Below are 23,498 nucleotides of genomic sequence, written 5' to 3' on the forward strand. Positions count from 1 at the left end.
AGTCTGATCCATTAAACCAAACACAGCTCATGATCACATCCAAAGAAGTTTATCGGCACGTTTAAACATGAGATCAATGAAACAAAAGGTTCAGCAGCATTTTTGTTTGAGGTTGTTGAGAAAAGAATGATGATAAAAAAAAGTCTTTGTGTTTTTCCTGACATTGTTTGATTCGACCTCTCTGAACTGTGAGGATGTGAGCACTGAAATGACAGATCCTCATCCGACTGTTGCTTTTGTTGTTCAACTGCAGACAAGATACATCTTCATATCTAAGTGATTCACAAAGGCAGTGGAGCCATCGTCAATTTCCTGTGAAGCAGCCAATCCAGATGCACCACATCATCAGTGATGCCCCTCCCACACATCAGTCACTTCAGCATGAAGAGCAGAGCGGACAGACTTGGGGAGGTTTCTGTGGTCACAACATCCATCCTCTGTAGTCTCTTCAGTTATTTTCAGAGCGCTGCTGAAACGCAGAAGCAGAACACATTCAGCTGGAGGTGCTGAAAACTTTCTGGGATTTTTCTCTTCCAGTAACATCATAAAGACACCAAAGTGCTCAACATGAATAAATCCTGTTTGATGCCATGAACAACAGTGGAAAGACTCTAATATCGTGACAGAAACACTTTCCAGGACAACAGTACAAATTCTGCCCTCAAAAATGTAAAAGTAGAGCAGAAGTATCTGTGTATGACACCAATGAAAGCTGAAAATATCTTCATTCATCTTCTAACGCTGTTTCCAGGTCGCTGTGGTGCTGGAGTCAGTCCAGGTCACACTGGGTGAGGGAGGGGTCACCCTGGACAGGTCACCAGTCCATCACAGGGCCGACACACAGAGACAGACAGAGACCAACAACCACTCACACTCACACTCAGACCTACGGACCATTTAGAGTCAGCAGTTAACCCAAACATGATGTCTTTGGACGGTGGGAGGAAACCCACACAGGCACGTTCAGAAAGGCCCCAGGCCGGGAACCGAACCCACAACCTTCTTGTTGTGAGATAACAGCACTGTGCCGCCGTGCTGCCCGGCTGATCACATGTAGAGTAAATACATAGCAATATTTGGCAGATCACCACATTTTGGTTTTCAGCAAACATGAAGGTCCACAAATGATTGAGCCCATAATGATCCTGAAAACAATGATGTGTTTGTTCCTCGTTCAAAGAACAGACACAGACAGCTTCATGTGGAGAAGGATGGACTCATTTTTTATTTGTTTCCTCTTTCAGCTTTTCCCTGTTCGGGGTCACCACAGCAAGTCACCGTCCTTCCACTTAGATGATTTGATTTGGCTCCAGTTTTATGCCAGATGTCCTTCCTGACGCAGCCCAAACAATCACCTGGGCTTGGGACCGGCACAAGAGTACCACAGTGGGCGCCTTGTGGCTGGACTTCTTCGCCAGGGAATTGAACCCCGGTGTCCCGTATACCAAGTGAGCATACTCATCAGAAGGATGGACTAATGATAACTCATTTAAAACAAAAACTTCGCAGTAAGTCGAGTCACATCATCAGCTTTATTAACTCAAAACAAATCCACTGTTTGGATTGTTAATCTGTCACAAAGCTCTGACACCAGAATACACCGTCTCTTTCTCGGCTGCTTTTTCATTCCTTCTCTCCACTTTTCCAGCTTTCCTCCTGGTGAAGGTTGGAGCAGAATAAGTAAGTCGGTCCTCATCTCCCTGAGAAGATATATAATGAAGAAGGTTATGAGATTAATGATAATGATGGTGAGAGTTCAGAAAAAATCATATTCAGGAAGAAGAAATGTTAGTAACTTATCCAGTTCTGTCTTTTCTCATGTATCTTACCTGCTGACTTCTCTGATCAGTGCTGACTGTTGCAGCATCTGCAGCTGTATAGAGTGAAGACGAGAGATGGTTACACAACGGACAAATGGAAATCAAGTCAGGTTGTCTTCAGCAAAATATGGTTTTGATATTTGATATTTTCTTTGATATTTAAGAAACTTCTACTACCTTTGGAACAATCACAAGTTTTCTTCTTCATATAAAACAGGAAGACAGTAACAATCAGAGCTGTAGCCAAAGTACCACATAACACCAACAGAAGTGTGTTGGTCCTCTGGAGATCCATCATGTTCCCTGAAATTACGTATGAACCAAAGAAATAAAGTTCATTATGATTTGGTTGGATGTTAAAATATAAATAACTCCTGCGTTAAATAGGATTTAAATTCTACATTCTGAAATTAAACACAAAAATATGCCAATTGAACATTTATATAAGAATATTCTCCACTTACCTTCAATTTCCAGTTTATCAATCTCCAGTTTAGTTCCATTTCCAAATAAAATTTCTCCACACGTGGCCACAGCGCAGTAATGAGTCCCAGCATCAGAGGAGCTGACGTTCTTGGAGAAGAAGTAATCACATTTCTGTGTGGACTCAGACTCAGGACTCTTTTTACAATGATCTCTATTGTTTCCATGAGCGTAAATGAAACTGGGATGAGCTTCATCTGATCCAGCTCTGAACCAGTACACACTGTGATCTCCTGGACATGTTTTCTTCTCAGAGTCAAAGAGGACCGAACACTGAAGAGTCACTGAGTCTCCTGGACGGACTGGATCAGATGGAGGAAGCTGAAAGTTGGTGGTGATCTCAGGTTCTGCTCCTGGGAAATAAAAACACACAGTTAATTTACTGTGAAGTTATTGAAACATCTTCGTTTAAAGTCTAATATACATTAATCTGTTTCTATCTTAAAAAATAGGCCTTGACCTGAGGTATTTGAAAATTAACTTGGGATAATTTCTGTTGTGATTTGGCACAATATAAATAAAAATCATTTCAAATGTGTTTGTCCTGTGTTTTATTTACCTTTAATTTTCAGAAATGTTCCCTTTATAACCTCCAAGTCAAGCTGTACTACTTTTACACAGTAGTACAGTCCAGTATCACTTTGGTCTGCTTTACTGATTTTCAAAGGAAATGTTTCAGGTTCTTCTTTTGCTGTAATTCGAGGAGTCTTTTTTGTACCATCATTATGAAATAAGTATGTTCTTCCCAAGAGTTCAGGCATGTTTCCAGAAACAAGCCGGATCCAAAAAAAGTTGGCATTGTAATCAGATATATGGCGAGGACAGGTCAACTGCACATCCTCTCCAACACCAGCAGTCTTCGTCTCAAAGATCAGATCATCTGTGCCTCCTGAAGAGAACATTATACAGCCGCAGACAGAGGTTGATCAATATAATTAATACAAAAAGACAAAACTGAAATTTTAAACATAGACTAAAAAATATATGTGAAAAATACTGATTCATCTACTTACGTCCTGCTCTGAGTAGCAACAGGAAATGTACTATTATCAACATTTTCATGTTAATCCATGTAAGACAGCAGTTATTTTAAACTCTGTTGAAGATGACTTCCCTTAAAGAAGACATACGAAGGGGGCGGCAACAATGTGAGAGCAACCTGATTGGTCAGTCATTTCTCTGGCGTTCCTCTGTGCCACCACAGTGGAAATATTATTGATACTCTTTCCGTTGTAAACACATGAAACAACACTGATGAACAAACTTCCTTCACGGTGAGTTTTCATACCTGTCACTGAGAGTTAACTCAGCAGATGACCTTAAATTGTGTGAAGAGTAAGTTTTGCAATAATCCACCACAATTTCCTGGAAAGCTTTCACAAAAAACAATAATAATAATTAAAAAAAATCACTCTGTTTTGTCCAGGTTTAAAATGTTCAACAGCATTTTTTGAGGACAGTGAGAAAAAAAATTATTGTGGTTAAAAACCAGTCTTTTCTTTTTTCTCCTGATGTCCTTTGATTTGACCTCTGAACTCAGCAGATGTGAGCACTGAAATGAAAACAATCCTCATCTGGCTGTTGTTTTCGTTGCACTTTTTATTTGGGGCCAACAGATATTGTCATTTTCATGAGTCTGTGGCGTAAATTGAGTTTGATGACATAATTAGATTTAATTCAAAACTGGGGATGGAGTCTTCCTGTTCCAACATGACTGCACCAGCGCACAAAAAAAGGTCCACAAAAACATGGATGAGAGAGTTTGGTGTTGGTGAACTTGACTGGCCCGCACCGAGTTCTGACTTCAACCCGACAGAACACCTTTGGGATGAATTTGAGCGGAGACTGAGAGCCAGGCCTTCTGCTCCAGCATCAGTGTGTGAAACTTACAAATGCGCTTCTGGAAGAATGGTCAAAACTTCCCATAAACACACTCCTAAACATTTTGGAAAGACTTCCCTGAAGAGCTGAAGCTGTTATAGCTGCAAAGGATGGACCGACATCATGTTAAACTCTTTGGATTAAGAAAGTTTATATTCCAGTCAAGGCACGTGAGCCAATACTTTTAGCAGCACAGTGTATCTTGTGAACCAGCCAAGTCAGACACTGAACATCATCAGTGATGACCCTCCCACACATCAGTCATTTTAGCATGAAGAGCAGAGTACAGACTTCAGGAGGTGTTTGTGGTCACAGCATCCATCCTCTCTACTTGTTTCACTTCTTTTCAGAGCGCTGCTGAAACACAGCAGCAGAACGGCACTCTTACGATATCATAAAAACAGATTCAGAGACAGTTTGCAGTAACATCATGAAGATATAATAGTGCTTGGTATGAATAAATCATGTCTGATGCTGAGTACAGCAGAAAGACTGTCAGTAACAGTGAGACTGTTTGTGGTGTTGTCCAGGACAATACCTCAAAGTCTGGTCACAAAATATGACTGAAGTGGAGTGGAGGTAGCTGTGTATTAAGGCTGACAATTTATAGATAGAACAGAATAATAAATATGTGTTATCATGAATATGTGGGATCAACACATTTCTAGTTTGTGGTCGCCATCACGGCCAACATACAACTGTCTGATACAAACTGATGGGTCCAGTCCTGTTAACATGACACACAAACATGGTTACACACATCGAGTCAGAAAAAAACTTACTGTCACATATTGAGTTCTGCTTTGTACACGAAGCTCTTTGTGTGTTCAAACTGTTTGTTGTTTCTGATACAAATACACTCAGATTCACAGTCAGTGCTGATGAACAAAAGATGCACGGAAACTGAAGCACTGTTGTGTGTGTGGTTTCTAACTTTTCTTCCTCTCTCACTTTCTATTTTGGCCCCAGAAGGCTGAGCTCTTACTGCAGCTTTATCATTTAAAAGATGAAAACGAGCTGGAGATGTACAAACAGACACGCACACTTTCATAGTCATTTTGCATCGCGGCCATTTTTGCTCAGACCTTTTAGCGGTTTGCTGCTCTCTGGTAGCTGCTGTCAGAGGGGGAGGTGCTCAGGAGGCTCTTTTACTGAGAGCAGCAGTTTGTACTGAGATGTTAAGTTTCATGATCGACACACAAGTTTGGCCTTTCTGGGTGGAGGTTGCACATTCCCCCAGTTCTAAGTACCCAATTGATTTGACTACGACAATGATCCCTGAAACAAGATTGTGTCCAACACCTGTAGACAAAATCAACACACAAAGCTTCATAGAGAGAACAATGGACATAAAACAACCAAACTAATTTTAGATGAAGGCCTTGCAGTGAATACTGTAACATCATCAGTGAATTTTCTGCCAGTAACTTCTACGATGACCCACAAAGTCACAGAAAAACATATCACAGATAATTTTCTTTCAGCAAAAAATGCTGAGAAAAGAGGTAAGAATGAATGAACACCAGTGCAGTCAGGTGTTGTCAAAGCCATTAGACATTTAATTATGAATATTATGCCCCATGATCAACGCCATTTTACAAAAATAATGTCATACAGTTCAGGAAAGATTTTTACAACATCTGAAGTTACGCTGAGAAAAAATACAAAGCCAAAGAAAAATTAGCTCAAAACAAATTAAAACAAATCAGCTCTAAGCAATCACAAAGCTCTGACACCAGAGTAGATAGTCTCTTCTCGTTTCTCATTCCTTCTGTCCACTTTTCCAGCTTTCCTCCTGGTGAAGGTTGGAGCGGAGTAAGTAAGTCGGTCCTCATCTCTCTGAGAAGATATATAATGAAGAAGGTTGTGAGATGAATGACATTAAAACAAATCATATTCAGGAAGAATAAATGTTAATAACTTATCCAGTTCTGTCTTTTCTCATGTATCTTACCTGCTGACTTCTCTGATCAGTGCTGACTGTTGCAGCATCTGCAGCTGTATAGAGTGAAGACGAGAGATGGTTACACAACGGACAAATGGAAATCAAGTCAGGTTGTCTTCAGCAAAATACTCTTTGATATTTAAGAAACTTCTACTACCTTTGGCACAATCACAAGTTTTCTTCTTCATATAAAACAGGAAGACAGTAACAATCAGAGCTGTAGCCAAAGTACCACATAACACCAACAGAAGTGTGTTGGTGTTCCGCAATTCGATTACGTTCTCTTCTGAAGTAACTTAGGGAACAAAGAAAGAAACTTAATCATGATTTGATTGGATGATAAAATACAAATAACTACTGCATTAAATAGGATCTAAATACACTACATTCTGAAATTACACACAAAAATACACACAATTACACAATTACCTTCAATTTCCAGTTTATCAATATCCAGTTTAGTTCCATTTCCAAATAAAATTTCTCCACACGTGGCCACAGCGCAGTAATGAGTCCCAGCATCAGAGGAGCTGACGGTCTTGGAGAAGACGTAATCACATTTCTGTGTGGACTCAGACTCAGGACTCTTTTTACAATGATCTCTATTGTTTCCATGAGCGTAAATGAAACTGGGATGAGCTTCATCTGATCCAGCTCTGAACCAGTACACACTGTGATCTCCTGGACATGTTTTCTTCTCAGAGTCAAAGAGGACCGAACACTGAAGAGTCACTGAGTCTCCTGGACGGACTGGATCAGATGGAGGAAGCTGAAAGTTGGTGGTGACCTCAGGTTCTGCTCCTGGAAATATAATAAAATTATAAAAAAAAAAATTAATAAAAAAATTGTAACAAATTAAAGGTTTAACATCAAATTTCAGAAATTACTTTAAAAGTAGTTTAGACCTGCTCAATTTGAAAACTGCCTTGAGATCCTTTCTCATAAGATTCATAAGATGGCTTATTATAGGGAAAAATTGAAATGACTTGGCATGAACTTAATATATTCTAAGTTAATGTATTTGTGTACTGTATTTTATTTACCTTTCACTGTCAGAAATGTTCCTGTTAAAAACATAATGTCAAAATTCCTTGCTTTTACACAGTAGTACAGTCCAGTATCACTTCGCTCCATTTCTTTAATATAGAGAGAAAAAGTTCCAGGTTCTTGCTTTGTTGTGAAGCGAGGGATCTCATTCACAAAACTGAGCTGATCTGACGTGTGATTAAATGAAAATGCTCCTCCTAAGACTTCAGGAAAGCTTCCAGAAACAAGCCGGATCCAAAATAACTTGGCATCACTGTCAACTTGGCGTTGACACGTCAATTTCACATTTTCTCCAACATCAACAGTCTTCATCTCAACGATCAGATCATCAGTGGATCCTAAAAATACAATTATCAATAGAGATAGATTTATAAAATATCCAGATCTTAACTAATGCAAAGAGATGGATATAAAATGTAAAACATAAGACTACAGAACATGTCTAGAGAAAAGCTGACTTTCTCTACTTACGTCCCACTCTGAGTAACAGCAGAAAATGTAATATGAGCAGCATTTTCCTGTTAATCCATTTAAGCAGGCAGTTATTTTAGAGCCTATTTAAAATGATTTCCCTTAATATAGTCATATGAAAGGGGAGGGAACAATGTGGGGGCAAGCTGATTGGCCAGTCTCCACACTGGCGTCTCTCTGTAACAACCACAGGTGGAAATGTTATCAACCATCTTTCCAGCGTAAACACCTCACAACACAACACTAAAAACAAGCTTTTATCATGGTGGTTTCTATGACTGACGCTGACAATTAACTCAGCAGATGACTTGAAATGATGTGAACAGTAACTGTGCAATAATCCACAATATTTCCCTTTAAATCTACCCAATAATTTACTGAGTAATGAGTGTATATACCACCAATACTGTATTTTTTTTTTTTTTTTTTTACAGATGGGATCTTGTATTAGATCATTTACTTTTCCATCGTGAGTAGAGGAGGCAAAATAACACAATATAGCACGTTTGCATTGTGCATCTTTTGTGTCTGTGTTTGTGTTAAGTCACTTCCTGGAAATACTAAAATTAATGGCAGTTGCAGTTTGGTTGCCACTCAGGGTCACTGTCTCTGTCCATGTCAATATTCCTTCTCTAACTGAATAGAACTCATCACCATTTGCACAATACACTGCAAAGTTTTTCTGCCAGGCCAGTGACAGTATGAAGGAAGAAAAGAGTCAATTCTGAACGTTTAACATTTAAACCATCCTGTTTGGTTTTGTTTGTTTGTGTTTTGTTTTTTATCATTTCTTTAATGACTGTGTGTTTTGATTTCAAATGTAACACGTGTTTCTTTCTGATATCGATCCTGTCATATCTCATATTAGATCACTTACAGATTAGTATTTTAGTATTAGTCAGAGTGTATCGATTTATCGCTGCATTGATTTATATTTTCTGCGATCAAACTACATCGATCGGCGCTCGTCATGTCGACGTTTATCGAGCTAGAATGGATTTGAAAGGTAAATAAACGGTTTTATTTCATTTATCACTTCGTATTTCAACACTTAAAACTGTATACTTAGGTGCATCATATTTTTTTCCCATCGAAACAATAATTTCAAAAGAAACCATTTCACTCACTGTCTCATTTTTCATGTTTCTTCTCCTTCTTCGAAGACCGGAAGCCAATTATATCATCGGACCGCACACTTCCGGTGTGGCTGTTTTATGTATTTTAAAATGTATTTGTTTTTTATTATTTGTATTTGTTGTTTTATTGAATAGCAATGTCTTTTTATTGTATAACAGATTTTCTATTTACATAACAACTTCCTCTGCACTAACTTTAGCACTTCATTCTAGTAAATAAACACTAAAGCTTACTTATGGTTTACTCTGACGCAGTTTAATATATATTTTTTTACATTTACATAGATTATTATTAATTAACATCATTTTTATTCCTTTACAGAAATGCAGTTGAGTCACTTCAGTTACACATCAAACTGACGGACTTTTATTTTGACATGCTAACCAACCAAACATCGGCGGGGCTTTTCAAACACTTTTTCAGGACTGCAAAAGAAATGGCTGTAAGTTTGTCAGGTAGCTATTGAGTTTAAGAACGTATAAATATCCTCGAGTGAGTTTAAATGAGCTGTGTTTTATTTCAAAATATTTTTTTTTCCAGCCGTTAGCTAGTAACGATGTTAGCTTAGCATCATTCAGCGTTAGCGCAGCATTTAACTTAAAGGTGGCTGTCACTTCATGAACTGAGCTTTACTCTGTTTTACTGCTGACATTTGATACGGAAAGTCGGGAGACTTTTTTGTTTCCAATTAATTTAACTTTTATTTGTAGTTTTTCTTTTCCACCTTTGGTTTAAAACTGAATCATAGAAACCGAGTTCGTCTTGTTTATCTGCGTCTTCAAACAGTTTAAAACACGAAGTGACAACAACACATTATTGATGAATGACATTAATCCTCAGTTAACTTATACAGGAAATGTATATGGATATAATTGCTTTGCCCAAGAAGATGAGCAGAATACAAATAAATATTCACAGACATAATGTCTTTGAATGAAAGCTTAACCCAACAGATGTAATTTGATACAGTGTGAATTCAGTAAAAACTAAAAATCCTAATTGGCCTGTTACAGCAGTATTAATATGATGGGTGTCATTAAAAAGCCTTAAAAACACAAAGCCATAAGTGGAATTCAATACAGTTTGGAAACATAGAAAGTAAAGGACATTTTGTCAGTAGATCAGGCTCTGAATCTGACAATAGTATTTTCTCCTGTGTTTTCTGAGTAGTTTCTTGCCCTGTGATGGACTGGCGACCCGTCCAGGGTGACCCCACCCTCACCCAGTGTGACCTGGGATTGGATCCAGCACCCCCCATGAGCTGGAAACAGATAAGTGTGAGAAGATGAATTATTTGAATGAATCAAATCAGCATCTTTGTGTCTCGCCAGTGGAAAAAAGACAGCACAGCACTGTAAAGATCATTTGACTGATCAGAAGCTGACTCTAATGTTCAAGGTGGGCATCACAGTTTGTTTCAAATGTGACTTTCTTTCATCTGTGCTTCTGCTAGCAGAAAAAACATGTTATATCTTTTTACAATCAGACAGACATCACTTTATGCTGTAGGTAGAATTCCCCAAGACAGTCTACGTGTCCACCCTGAGAACAAGCAAAGCCACAACAGTCAGAGGTTGTGGTGGGATATTTCTCTCCCTCCGACCGACCACTGAAGCTGTTTATTCTCAGCAAACCCGACCTGAAAACGACACACATCTGTCAGTAAGTATGAGGACTCTTCCAATTATTTTGTGTTTTGTCTTAAATATAATGGTATAAATTATTTTTTTCAAACTGGCAGTCAAACTTGTGTTTCAATAATGAAACTTAACATCTCAGTACAAACTGCTGCTCTCAGGAAAAGAGCCTCCTGAGCACCTCCCCCTCTGACAGCAGCTACCAGAGAGCAGCAAACCTCTAAAAGGTCTGAGCAAAAATAGCCACCATGTAACATTACTGAGAAAGTGTGTTTGTCTCCATTCCTCCTTTTACGTCTCCTGTTGGTTACTGAGGTATTATTATTAATTATAAGAGTAATACTACTATTTTAAAATGATAAGCAGCAGTAAAAGTTGAGCTAAAATACAGAGAGAGAGGAATAAAGGCCTCTTGGTAATTACACCTCAAGAAAGACATCAGAAGTTTTCACTGTAAGAGTGCTGCTCTGTTCTGTAGAGAACAAGTGAAGAGACTACAGAGGATGGATGTTGTGACCACAGAAACCTCCCCAAGTCTGTCCGCTCTGCTCTTCATGCTGAAGTGACTGATGTGTGGGAGGGGCATCACTGATGATGTGGTGCATCTGGATTGGCTGCTTCACAGGAAATTGAAGATGGCTCCACTGCCTTTGTGAATCACTTAGATATGAAGATGTATTTTGTCTCCAGTTGAACAACAAAAGCAACAGTCGGATGAGGATCTGTCATTTCAGCGCTCACATCCTCACAGTTCAGAGAGGTCGAATCAAACAATGTCAGGAAAAACACAAAGACTTTTTTTTATCATCATTCTTTTCTCAACAACCTCAAACAAAAATGCTGCTGAACCTTTTGTTTCATTGATCTCATGTTTAAACGTGCCGATAAACTTCTTTGGATGTGATCATGAGCTGTGTTTGGTTTGATGGATCAGACTTTGGGACAAAAAGGCATTACTGATAATATCATGTCGACATGTGAGAGGGACAAAACCTGTGAAACACAAACAAATTGCACCTGCTGTACATTTTATCTCTCATGGAAAGTAAATTAACGCACACACAAGATGAACAACGCAGAAATATGCAGTGTTGTGTCATATTGTCTATTCATGACTCAAAGGCACAAACTTTCTAGATTTTATCCCCGTTTGGTAAAAATGACACGTGGCTGGTGGTGTCCGAGTTTATTTTTAAAATATGTCATATTTTTATTGAAAATATAAAAAACTGCAATTAATTATGACCTACACTTAAACTAAAATGTTATAGATGATTGCACATTTACTGTTTGCATCATATCTCATCAGCAGCTGAGTGAACCTTCAGAGCCAGTTACAGAATCCCACCATGAAAAAAAGTTTGTTTTCAGGGTTGTTTTGTGCGTTTAGACATGAAAGATAGTGATAATATTTCCACTGTGGTGGCACAGAGAGACACCAGTGTAATGACTGACCAATCAGATTGCTCTCATATTGTTCCCTCCCCTTCATACGACTACATTAAGGGAAATCATCTTCAACAGAGTTTAAAATAACTGCTGTCTTAAGTGGATTAACATGAAAATGTTGATCATATTTCATCTTTTGTTCTTCCTCAGAGCAGGACGTAAGTAGATAAAGTCAACTTTTCTCAAAATGTATTCTGCAGTCTACGTTTCAAATTTTATAATCATCTTTTTGTATCAGTTTAGATCTAGAGATATGTGCCTCTGTCTCTGATTTTAATTCCTGATCTATTTAATGGTATTTTTAGGATGCACAGATGAAATGATCTTTGAGACGAAAACTGTTGGTGTTGGAGAAGACGTGAAGTTGACATGTCCCCGCCAAAAATCTGATTACTCTGCAAATTTATTTTGGATCCGACTTGTTTCTGGAAACTTACCTGAACTCTTGGGAGGAACATTTTCATTTGATGATTATCGTGTTAATAAGAGTCCTCGTTCTACAGCAAAACAAAAACCTGGAACTTTTCTGCTGCATTTTCATAAAACAGAGCAAAGTGACACTGGACTGTACTACTGTATAAAAGTCGATGACTTAGAGATGAAGTTTTTAACAGGAACATTTCTCAGAGTTAAAGGTAAATAAAGTACGGTACACAGATTAAAATTTAATTAGAAATAATCTCAAGGAACTTCTCAAATACAATTGGTCAAAGTGAAACATATTTCTTCGATGTATACTTTAGATTTAGATTTATTTATTTTAAGTGATATTTAATTGAAGTTCTGAATTCATGTATAATTTTATTATATTTCTCAGGAGCAGAACCTGAGATCACCACCAACTTTCAGCTTCCTCCATCTGATCCAGTCCGTCCAGGAGACTCAGTGACTCTTCAGTGTTCGGTCCTCTTTGACTCTGAGAAGAAAACATGTCCAGGAGATCACAGTGTGTACTGGTTCAGAGCTGGATCAGATGAAGCTCATCCCAGTTTCATTTACGCTCATGGAAACAATAGAGATCATTGTAAAAAGAGTCCTGAGTCTGAGTCCACACAGAAATGTGATTACTTCTTCTCCAAGAACGTCAGCTCCTCTGATGCTGGGACTCATTACTGCGCTGTGGCCACGTGTGGAGAAATTTTATTTGGAAATGGGACTAAACTGGAGATTGATAAACTGGAAATTGAAGGTAAGTGGAGAATATTCTTATATAAATGTTCAATTGGCATATTTTTGTGTTTAATTTCAGAATGTAGAATTTAGATCCTATTTAACGCAGTAGTTATTTATATTTTCTCATCCAATAAAATCATAATGAACTTTATTTCTTTGGTTCATATATAATTTCAGAGAACATGATGGATCTCCAGAGGACGATCACACTTCTGTTGGTGTTATGTGGTACTTTGGCTACAGCTCTGATTGTTACTGTCTTCCTGTTTTATATGAAGAAGAAAACTTCTGATTGTTCCAAAGGTAGTAGAAGTTGACGGAGACGTCTGTTCTTTTACTACATATCTGCTGCCTGTTCTCTTGCTCATAAGTCTGATAGTCATATTTATCTTCGTTTTCACCAACGAGAAGAACAAATGTGACTGTTGTAATGGTAATGTACCTAAATCATACTTGTCTTTCCATCAGTAAACCTCTCCTGCATCCTGACTGACTGATATCTATATATTTTCTGTTTCCTGCTCCAGCTGCTGCTGTCCTGCACAAAAACAGACGACAACAGACGAGTCAACAGGTGAGGAATTTAAATGTTGGACTGATGTGAACAAAAAAGAAGATTCAGATTTTTCACCTTCATTTCTCTATATATTTCTCCAGAGAGGGAACGATGATGCATGGATTTATTCTTCTGCCATCTACAGCGTGATAAAAACTGGAAGTTGTTCATTAAAGGATGCAAAAGCAGCAGAGAGAGAGAGGACCTTCACTGCTATGAGAGCTTTTGGGATGGATCAATGAATGAATGTGTATTTGTGCTGTATAACGGCAGATATAATCCAAAATGCTATTTTATATCTGTCTGATTGGTAATATTGTCAAAAAATTCATTTTGAACTGTTCTACATTTGAAACTTTCCAGATAAAACACTGGATGATGAGTGAAAGCACCGATCACAGTTTGGTGTTTGAAACTGGGAAAATTACAGACATGAATTTTTTATATCCAACTTTATTTTTCACATCATGATTTTAGTAACAATGTTTTACTTAATGCTGATTGAATTCTTTAGTTTTGTGTTTGCTTCATTGAAAAAACCAAACAGTAATAAATTGTTCTTTGCACACATTTACGCTCATACTGTTTATTTTTTAACAATTAAATTCTTCTCATCTGCTCATGATTTTGCAAACATGCAACAGAAAATAATTTCTCTACGTAAAGATAGATCTTCCAGGAAGTGGCCAGTTGTAACGATGAAATGTGATCTATGTCACCCACGAGGCTCATTATTTTCATCTGGTGGACAGAATAACAGTGTTGGTGTTTGAATGTCTTCATGATTTCATTCACACCAGAGAAAAGTTTTTAGCTTTTCCATTTGAACTGTTATCACAGACCAGTCTGGCATCAGTCAAGATAACAGCAGTCTGTACATCTTGTGTGCATTTTGGTCTTCTGGTTAACAAAGAGGTTGGTGTGGTAGAGATGTGGGGAGCGACCTACAGAAAGGGGGCTGGAGCCAATCGCAGCTGACAATGGGCGAGCAAACACTCTGAAGAGGTCGGCGGTCGATATCAGGGCCGACATATAAAGGAGGACGAGCATTTACACTCACACTCAGGTCACATATTAATCCAAAGATGAATGTCTCTGGACTGGGAGGAAGCCAGAGAAGCAAAAACACAAAAAAGGAAACAGAGCCGGTCAAATGATTTCTATCGCCTTCTTGCAGGTTCAGTTTGTTTAGATGAATAAAACAGGACAGAAAATATTTTGCACAAATCAGCATCACTGTGTCTCTCCAGTTAAAAAGGACAACACAACACTGTAAAGAGCATTTGACTGATCCACAGATGACTTTTTGTGTTCAAGCTGAAGGGAATCATCATTTGGATTAAAATGAGTTCTTTTGCTCACACACATAACTTCCTTTCATTCTTTCTTTTGCTTGTAGAAAAAAATGTTTATGATAATAGACTCAAAGAGAGAAAACTTGATGCTGTAGGTACAATTCATCATGTCTGCCTTGAGAACAACAAGCAAAGCCACATGCAGCAGCTACAGTCACAGTCACAGGTTGAGGTGGGACATTTCTCCCCCTCTGACCGACCACACAAGTTTTTCACTCTCAACAGACCTGACCAGAAAAAAAACACATAACTACAAGTACATGCAGCTTTAGTTTTTAACCAATCAAACTATCTTCAAATGATTTAGTGCTTCATTTTAAATGTGAATATATTCATTCATTACGTCCGGCTGCCAAACTTGTGTTTCAATAATGAAACTTAACATCTCAGTACAAACTGCTGCTCTCAGTAAAAGAGCCTCCTGAGCACCTCCCCCTCTGACAGCAGCTACCAGAGAGCAGCAAACCTCTAAAAGGTCTGAGCAAAAATATCCACCATGTAACATTACTGAGAAAGTGTGTTTGTCTCCATTCCTCCTTTTACGTCTCCTGTTGGTTACTGAGGTATTATTATTAATTATAAGAGTAATACTACTATTTTAAAATGATAAGCAGCAGTAAAAGTTGAGCTAAAATACAGAGAGAGAGGAATAAAGGCCTCTTGGTAATTACACCTCAAGAAAGACATCAGAAGTTTTCACTGTAAGAGTGCTGCTCTGTTCTGTAGTGAACAAGTGAAGAGACTACAGAGGATGGATGTTGTGACCACAGAAACCTCCCCAAGTCTGTCCGCTCTGCTCTTCATGCTGAAGTGACTGATGTGTGGGAGGGGCATCACTGATGATGTGGTGCATCTGGATTGGCTGCTTCACAGGAAATTGAAGATGGCTCCACTGCCTTTGTGAATCACTTTGATATGAAGATGTATTTTGTCTGCAGTTGAACAACAAAAGCAACAGTCGGATGAGGATCTGTCATTTCAGTGCTCACATCCTCACAGTTCAGAGAGGTCGAATCAAACAATGTCCGGAAAAACACAAAGACTTTTTTTTATCATCATTCTTTTCTCAACAACCTCAAACAAAAATGCTGCTGAACTTTTTGTTTCATTGATCTCATGTTTAAACGTGCCGATAAACTTCTTTGGATGTGATCATGAGCTGTGTTTGGTTGATGGATCAGACTTTGGGACAAAAAGGCATTACTGATAATATCATGTCGACATGTGAGAGGGACAAAACCTGTGAAGCACAAACAAATTGCACCTGCTGTACTTTTTGACACGTGGCTCGTGGTATCTGAGTTTATTTTTTAAATATGTCATATTTCTTATTTAGGAATATAAATAAACTGCAATTAATTATGACCTACACTTAAACTAAAATGTTGTAGATGATTGCACATTTACTGTTTGCATCATATCTCATCACCAGCTGAGTGAACTTTCAGAGCCAGTTACAGAAACCCACCATGAAAAAAAGTTTGTTTTCAGGGTTGTTTTGTGTGTTTAGACAGGAAAGATAGTGATAATATTTCCACTGTGGTGGCACAGAGAGACACCAGTGTAATGACTGACCAATCAGATTGCTCTCATATTGTTCCCTCCCCTTCATACGACTACATTAAGGGAAATTATCTTCAACAGAGTTTAAAATAACTGCTGTCTTAAGTGGATTAACATGAAAATGTTGATCATATTTCATCTTTTGTTCTTCCTCAGAGCAGGACGTAAGTAGATAAAGTCAACTTTTCTCACGAATATTGTGTAACCTAGGTTTGAAAACATCACTTTAGAAATGATGTGAATCTGTCTCTGTTATTAATCAATCTAATTAATTAATCTGCTCCATTTAATTGTATCTTCAGGATGCACAGATGATCTACTCTTTGACAGAAAGACTGTTGGTGTTGGAGAAGATGTGAATTTGACATGTAAACGCCAAGTTAGCCACATGGGCAAGTTATTTTGGATCCGGCTTGTTTCTGGAAACTTAGCTGAACTCTTGGGAGGAACATATTCATTTGATCATAATTTTGTTAATAAGACTCTTCGTTTTGCAACAAAACAGGAAACTGGAACTTTTCTTCTGCATATTAATGAAACTGAGCAAAGTGACACTGGACTGTACTACTGTATAAAAGTCGAAGGCTTAGATATGAAGTTTTTAAAAGGAACATTTCTGAGGATTAAAGGTAAATTTAATTCAGTACACACACTGTTCACAATCATCAAAATTATAGACATGTTACTGGCAAACGTTTACAAACTACGTATAAAGAGTCTTTTCATTTTGGTAATTTTTAGTTTTGTTTAGATGATCAAAAGTAATTTCACATATTTTTTTGTGTCTGTATTTCTCAGGAGCAGAACCTGAGATCACCACCAACTTTCAGCTTCCTCCATCTGATCCAGTCCGTCCAGGAGACTCAGTGACTCTTCAGTGTTCTGTCCTCTTTGACTCTGAGAAGAAAACATGTCCAGGAGATCACAGTGTGTACTGGTTCAGAGCTGGATCAGATGAAGCTCATCCCAGTTTCATTTACGCTCATGGAAACAATAGAGATCATTGTAAAAAGATTCCTGAGTCTGAGTCCACGCAGAAATGTGATTACTTCTTCTCCAAGAACGTCAGCTCCTCTGATGCTGGGACTCATTACTGCGCTGTGGCCACGTGTGGAGAAATTTTATTTGGAAATGGGACTAAACTGGAGATTGAAGGTAAAAGTGGAATATTTTTATATAATTGCTCAAATTGCATATTTTTGTGTTTAATTTCAGAATGTAGAATTTCAATCCTATTTAATGCAGGAGTTATTTATATTTTAACATCCAATCAAATCATAATAAACTTTAATTCTTTGGTATAATTATTATTATTATATAATTTCAGATAACATGATGGATCTCCAGAGGACCAACACACTTCTGTTGGTGTTATGTGGTACTTTGGCTACAGCTCTGATTGTTACTGTCTTCCTGTTGTATATGAAGAAGAAAACTTGTGATTGTTCCAAAGGTAGTAGAAGTTTCTTAAATATCAAAGAGTATTTTGCTGAAGACAACCTGACTTGATTTCCATTTGTCCGTTGTGTAACCATCTCTCGTCTTCACTCTATACAGCTGCAGATGCTGCAACAGTCAGCACTGATCAGAGAAGTCAGCAGGTAAGATACATGAGAAAAGACAGAACTGGATAAGTTATTAACATCTCTTCTTCCTGAATATGATTTTTTCTGAACTCTCACCATCATTATCATTAATCTCATAACCTTCTTCATTATATATCTTCTCAGGGAGATGAGGACCGACTTACTTATTCTGCTCCAACCTTCACCAGGAGGAAAGCTGGAAAAGTGGACAGAAGGAATGAAAAAGCAGTCGAGAAAGAGACGGTGTACTCTGGTGTCAGAGCTTTGTGACAGATTAACAATCCAGACAGTGGATTTGTTTTGAGTTAATAAAGCTGACTTGTTCTTTTCTGGCACACAGCAAGGAATGTACTGCTCCACATCAATGTAACCAAAGGAGCAATATCTTATTACGTCAAGGTAACCTCGTATTTTTATTTCTTTAAATGTTTGACAATATTGTGTAGTAATTTCTGTCAAATGGTGATAATCAAGCTGCAGAAATACACAATTCTTAATGTGTAATAGTTTTTAGAAATATCAGACTGCATGTATTTTCTCTTCTTCTCACTTTAATTGTCATCCACAAACTTTCCTTTTGTCCTTTTCATTTCTCCACATTTCTACTATTAAAGGAAATTTTTCTGTGATAAATGTGTGTCTTTCATTTTATCAGCTGTGGTGGACGTTCCTGACATGAAAAGTGGGAGGGTCATCAGTGATGATGTCAGTATTTACTTTAAAGCCGTCGTTTAAAGGAGTTATCATTAGTCCATCCTTCTCTGTACGAGGGCTGAACACAGCATCTGTGATGTTATTGTTTTGAGTTTGAGTTTAACACAGATGTTTTTGCAGCAACGCTAATTTGTGCCTTCTGTGTTTCCGTAGCTGGTGCAGACTAGAGGAAGTCAGGTATAGTTTTTAGTTGACCTAGTTTTGGAGAGAGACGGACAGCGGGAGAACTCCCATCCTTTTTTTTAATATATATATATATATATATATATATATATGGCCAGAAAACGTTTGCCTTTTTACAGTGATTTCTAAATAAAGTTGAAAAGAAAGCTCAGCTTCCTTTTTTGGAGAAACTGTTCGCTATCTGCCGAGCTAGTGTAACGGGCGAGAAGACGTGAAACACACACAAGCAGGGGCAGAATAGTAAAAAGGCAGACTCTTCCAACGGTCGACAATCTTCCATCCTGTGAGTAGAAAGGAAAAACAAGTCATCAACATGACACAGAGCAAACAACAAGAGATGGATTTTGAAGAACTAGAAACAAGATCACAAATTTCCAGCTGCTCACGAACCAGCAAACTGTCTGTAGCCAGCTCGCTCGCTTTGAAAGCACGAGCTAAAGCTGAAGCCACACGTACAGAGCTAGCATTCGCTAAACGAGAGGCAGAGATGCTAAAACAACAAGCTATGCTACAAGCTAGTTTGCATGAACTGAGAATGGAAAAGGCAGCAGCAGCTGCTGAAGAATATAAGCAGGGGGACCCACTTCAGCTGAGTAAAAGCATGCTGCCTCAGAAACCAGATGAAATACACAATGTGAGCACTACAGTGCAAAGTCCTGTTCAATATCCAGGCCACTTCTCCCATCAGAGTGTAATAACCGCCAACTCATTAAATGCAGTCACAACTTCACCTCCCAATGCAAAGCCATCTACAAGTTCACATCCACCAGTGCGCCAGCCTACCATGTGAAGCACAGAACTACAGGAATCAGGGTGCTACGCCATTGAGGGAAATCAGTGACTATGAGTTTTTTGAAGTCACGCCACAACACTTGCACCGAGGAGAAACCACTGATCGCTCACATGATGTCACTAACACTAGAAATGCACAAAGAAAATCATACTGTGACAGGGAACTTCCCAATACCATAGATGAACGCAGGCCCCCACAGCCATATCAAACCCATTCATGCCCGATGTACAACGCCAGCCCCGCCAGTACAGCGGCTGCAACTGACCTAGGGAGGTACCTGATACGACGTGAGCTGGTGAGTTCAGGCTTACTGAAGTTTGACGACAAGCCGGAGAATTACTGGGCCTGGAAAGCATCTTTCATCAGCTCAACTGACGACTTAAAGCTCTCTGCCAGAGAGGAGCTGGATCTCCTGTGTAAATGGCTTGGGCCATCATCATCTGAGCAAGCTTAAAGAATCAGAGCAGTACACATTCACAATACACCTACAGGTCTCAAGATGCTGTGGCAGAGACTGGAGGATGTCTACGGCTCACCATAGGTGATTGAGAATGCCCTCCTGAAAAAGATAGAAGATTTCCCCAAAATCTCAGCCAGGGACAATCACAAACTGAGAGAACTTGGAGACGTTGTCATGGAGCTCGAGGCAGCAAAGACAGATGGATACTTACCTGGTCTTTCATATCTCAACACCTCCCGCAGAGTCAGCCCGATAGTCAAGAAACTCCCACACACCCTACAAGAGAAGTGGATCACAGTAGGGTCACGTTACAAAGAACAACACAGAATTCCATATCCTCCATTCTCAGTCTTCGTCAACTTCATCTGCGAACAAGCAAAGATGCGCAACGATCCCAGCTTTGCCAGCATTGCAGCAACATGGTGTGCTCCCAAAACAGAGAAAAACAACCCATACAACCAACACATGAGAACATCAGTAGCTGTTAAAAAGACTGAAATCTCAACAGGAAGCAACAACAGTGGCAGCACTACAACAGCCCGACCTGAAGATAATCCAGACAAATATTGCCCCCTACATAACAAGCCTCATCCTCTGAGAAAGTGTCGTGGCTTCAGAAACAAAACGCTGGAAGAAAGAAAGGCTTATCTGAAGGACAAACACATTTGCTTCAGGTGCTGCGCGTCATCTACCCATGTCGCTAAAGACTGTGACAAGCCAGTGCAATGTATGGAGTGTAACAGCGACAGACATCCTACAGCACTACATCCAGGGCCAGCGCCATGGAAGGCAGATGTTCACCAGAGCGCTGCACACCATGGCGGGGAGCAACAGCAGCAGCAAAGGGAGACTGGTCCATCAGTGATTTCCAAATGTACAGAAATCTGTGGCAGTACAAACACTTCAAAGTCATGCTCCAAAATCTGTCTTGTGCTGGTGTATCCTGCAGGGCAAAGAGACCGAGCTATGAAGACCTACGCTGTTCTTGATGAACAAAGCAACAAGTCACTGTGCAGGACAGAATTCTGTGACTACTTCGACATTAAAGGGGAAGGACCAACGTACACCCTGAAGACATGTTCAGGGGTGTTCGAGACTGCAGGAAGACGTGTCAGCAATTTCATTGTGGAATCACTAGATGGCATCACACAAATTCCCTTGCCTACTTTGATTGAATGTGACATGCTACCAGATGAGAGGTCTGAAATACCATCATCAGAGGTAGCCAGACACTATTCTCATCTTGAGCACCTGGCGGACAAAATCCCACCGTTGGACCCAGATGCATCCATCCTCCTCCTCCTCGGGCGAGATTTGATCCAGGTGCACAAAGTAAGAGAACAATGTAATGGACCTCACAGCGCTCCGTTTGCCCAGTGGCTGGACCTTGGGTGGGTGATCATCGGTGACGTTTGCCTGGGAAGAGCGCACAGACCAACCAATGTCTCTGTCTTCAGAACCAGTGTGTTGGTGAGTGGGCGTCACTCTATTCTCAGCCCATGCACCAGCAGCCTTGTTGTAAAAGAAAAGATTGACAGCTTGGAGCCCCCCGACAGCTTCCCAAGCGTCTCTGCAGCCAGCCTCAACAATGACAGCTTGGGCAGTAATGTGTTTCAAAGAACACATCATGATGATAAGCTCGGGATGTCCATTGAAGACGAGCTGTTCCTGGACCTCATGGACAGAGAGGTGTACATGGATGAAGCTAACTGCTGGGTAGCACCCTTACCTTTCAGGCCGAACAGGCCGCGTTTACCCAACAACAGGCAGCACGCCATCAACCGCCTCATGTCCTTGTGCCGCATGCTGGAGAAAAAACACACCATGAAGGAACACTTCTTCAAATTCACGCAAGCCATGCTCGACTCAGACCAAGCAGGGCCTGCTCCAGTGCTAATGCCACACCAAGAACGCTGGTATTTACCAATCTTCGGTGTCTATCACCCTCAGAAAAAAGACCAGATCCGTGTGGTTTTTGACTCTAGTGCCAAGCATGAGAACATCTCCCTCAATGATGTTCTTCTCCGAGGGCCTGACATGAACAATTCTTTGCTGGGAGTCCTGATGCGCTTCCGGAAAGAACCTGTAGCAGTAACGACATTCAGCAGATGTTCTACTGCTTCATCGTACGGGAAGACCATCGCGATTTCCTGAGATTTCTGTGGTATGAAGATAATGACCCCAACAAGCGGATCACTGAATACCGTATGAAAGTCCATGTTTTTGGAAACTCACCTTCTCCTGCAGTAGACATCTATGGCCTGAGAAGAGCAGCACTGCATGGAGAGAAAGAACATGGTGCCGAAGCTAAACAATTCCTCATGAGGAACTTTTATGTTGATGATGGGCTTTCCCACTGACGACGAAACCATCACTGTCCTGAAAAGAACAAAGGAAATGCTAGCAGAGTCCAGCATCAAACTGCACAAAGTAGCATCGAACAGCCGTGATGTGATGGATGCCTTTCCACCAGAAGAGAGGGCCAAAAACCTGGTGGATTTAGAGTTGACTGTGGACCCTTTGCCACCACAGCGGAGTCTAGGTCTTACCTGGAACCTGCAGTCAGACACATTCACCTTCCACGTATCCAGAGAACGAAAACCATTCACCCGAAGGGGAATTTTGTCGACTGTCAATGGCCTTTATGATCCCCTGGGATATGCGGCACCTGTAACGATACAAGGAAAGGCCTTAGTCAGAGAGCTATCCGCCAAACAAGCTGAATGGGATGTTCCTCTGCCAGCACTGAAGGAAGAACAGTGGAGACTATGGAATGACTCACTGTGTGAACTTGAACAACTTCAGATCGACAGACCATATATACCTGCTTCTCTGTGCTCCACAAGATACAGAGAACTCTGTGTCTTTTCTGATGCTTCTACTATGGCCATATCAGCAGTGGCATACCTGAAAACAGCAGACACGGAGGGAAACACTCATATCGGGTTCGTCATGGGCAAATCGAAGCTGGCTCCACATCCTCCACACACCATCCCACGCTTAGAACTTTGTGCGGCTGTCTTGGCCACCGAAATGGCAGACTTAATCACTGATGAACTGGACATAGACATCCACAAGGTCACATTCTACACAGACAGTCGGATTGTTTTGGGCTACATTCACAACACAAGCAGAAGATTCTATGTATATTTAGCCAACAGAGTTGCCCGCATCAGAAAGTCCACAAGCCCTGAACAGTGGCACTTCGTCAGCACAGAACACAACCCTGCAGACCACGGGACCCG

At 39.8% G+C, this 23,498-nt stretch overlaps 2 protein-coding genes and 1 long non-coding RNA gene across 3 annotated transcripts; 2 read left to right on the top strand and 1 right to left on the bottom strand.

The window, feature by feature from the left end:
* Positions 1–1,559: 1,559 nt before the first annotated feature.
* On the bottom strand, positions 1,560–3,205 carry LOC115050388 (signal-regulatory protein beta-2-like). The gene is made up of 5 exons (XM_029513233.1): positions 2,863–3,205; positions 2,285–2,656; positions 1,998–2,123; positions 1,830–1,873; positions 1,560–1,700 (listed from the first exon to the last, which is right to left on the bottom strand). Exons 1-5 carry the CDS (start codon positions 3,203–3,205, stop codon positions 1,575–1,577), a joined length of 1,011 nt encoding a protein of 336 aa, XP_029369093.1. The 3' UTR covers positions 1,560–1,574.
* An 8,984-nt stretch (positions 3,206–12,189) lies between these two features.
* LOC115050390 (uncharacterized) lies at positions 12,190–18,647 on the top strand. Its single transcript, XM_029513235.1, has 5 exons — positions 12,190–12,505; positions 17,316–17,672; positions 17,845–17,970; positions 18,075–18,118; positions 18,248–18,647. Exons 1-5 carry the CDS (start codon positions 12,190–12,192, stop codon positions 18,371–18,373), a joined length of 969 nt encoding a protein of 322 aa, XP_029369095.1. The 3' UTR covers positions 18,374–18,647.
* Positions 13,379–13,794, top strand: LOC115049646 (uncharacterized). The gene is made up of 3 exons (XR_003841137.1): positions 13,379–13,476; positions 13,571–13,617; positions 13,701–13,794. It is a non-coding gene; the product is annotated as an uncharacterized LOC115049646 (long non-coding RNA).
* Positions 18,648–23,498: the final 4,851 nt, after the last annotated feature.

This window comes from Echeneis naucrates, chromosome 10 (genome assembly GCF_900963305.1).
Source record: "Echeneis naucrates chromosome 10, fEcheNa1.1, whole genome shotgun sequence".
Taxonomy (NCBI): domain Eukaryota; kingdom Metazoa; phylum Chordata; class Actinopteri; order Carangiformes; family Echeneidae; genus Echeneis; species Echeneis naucrates.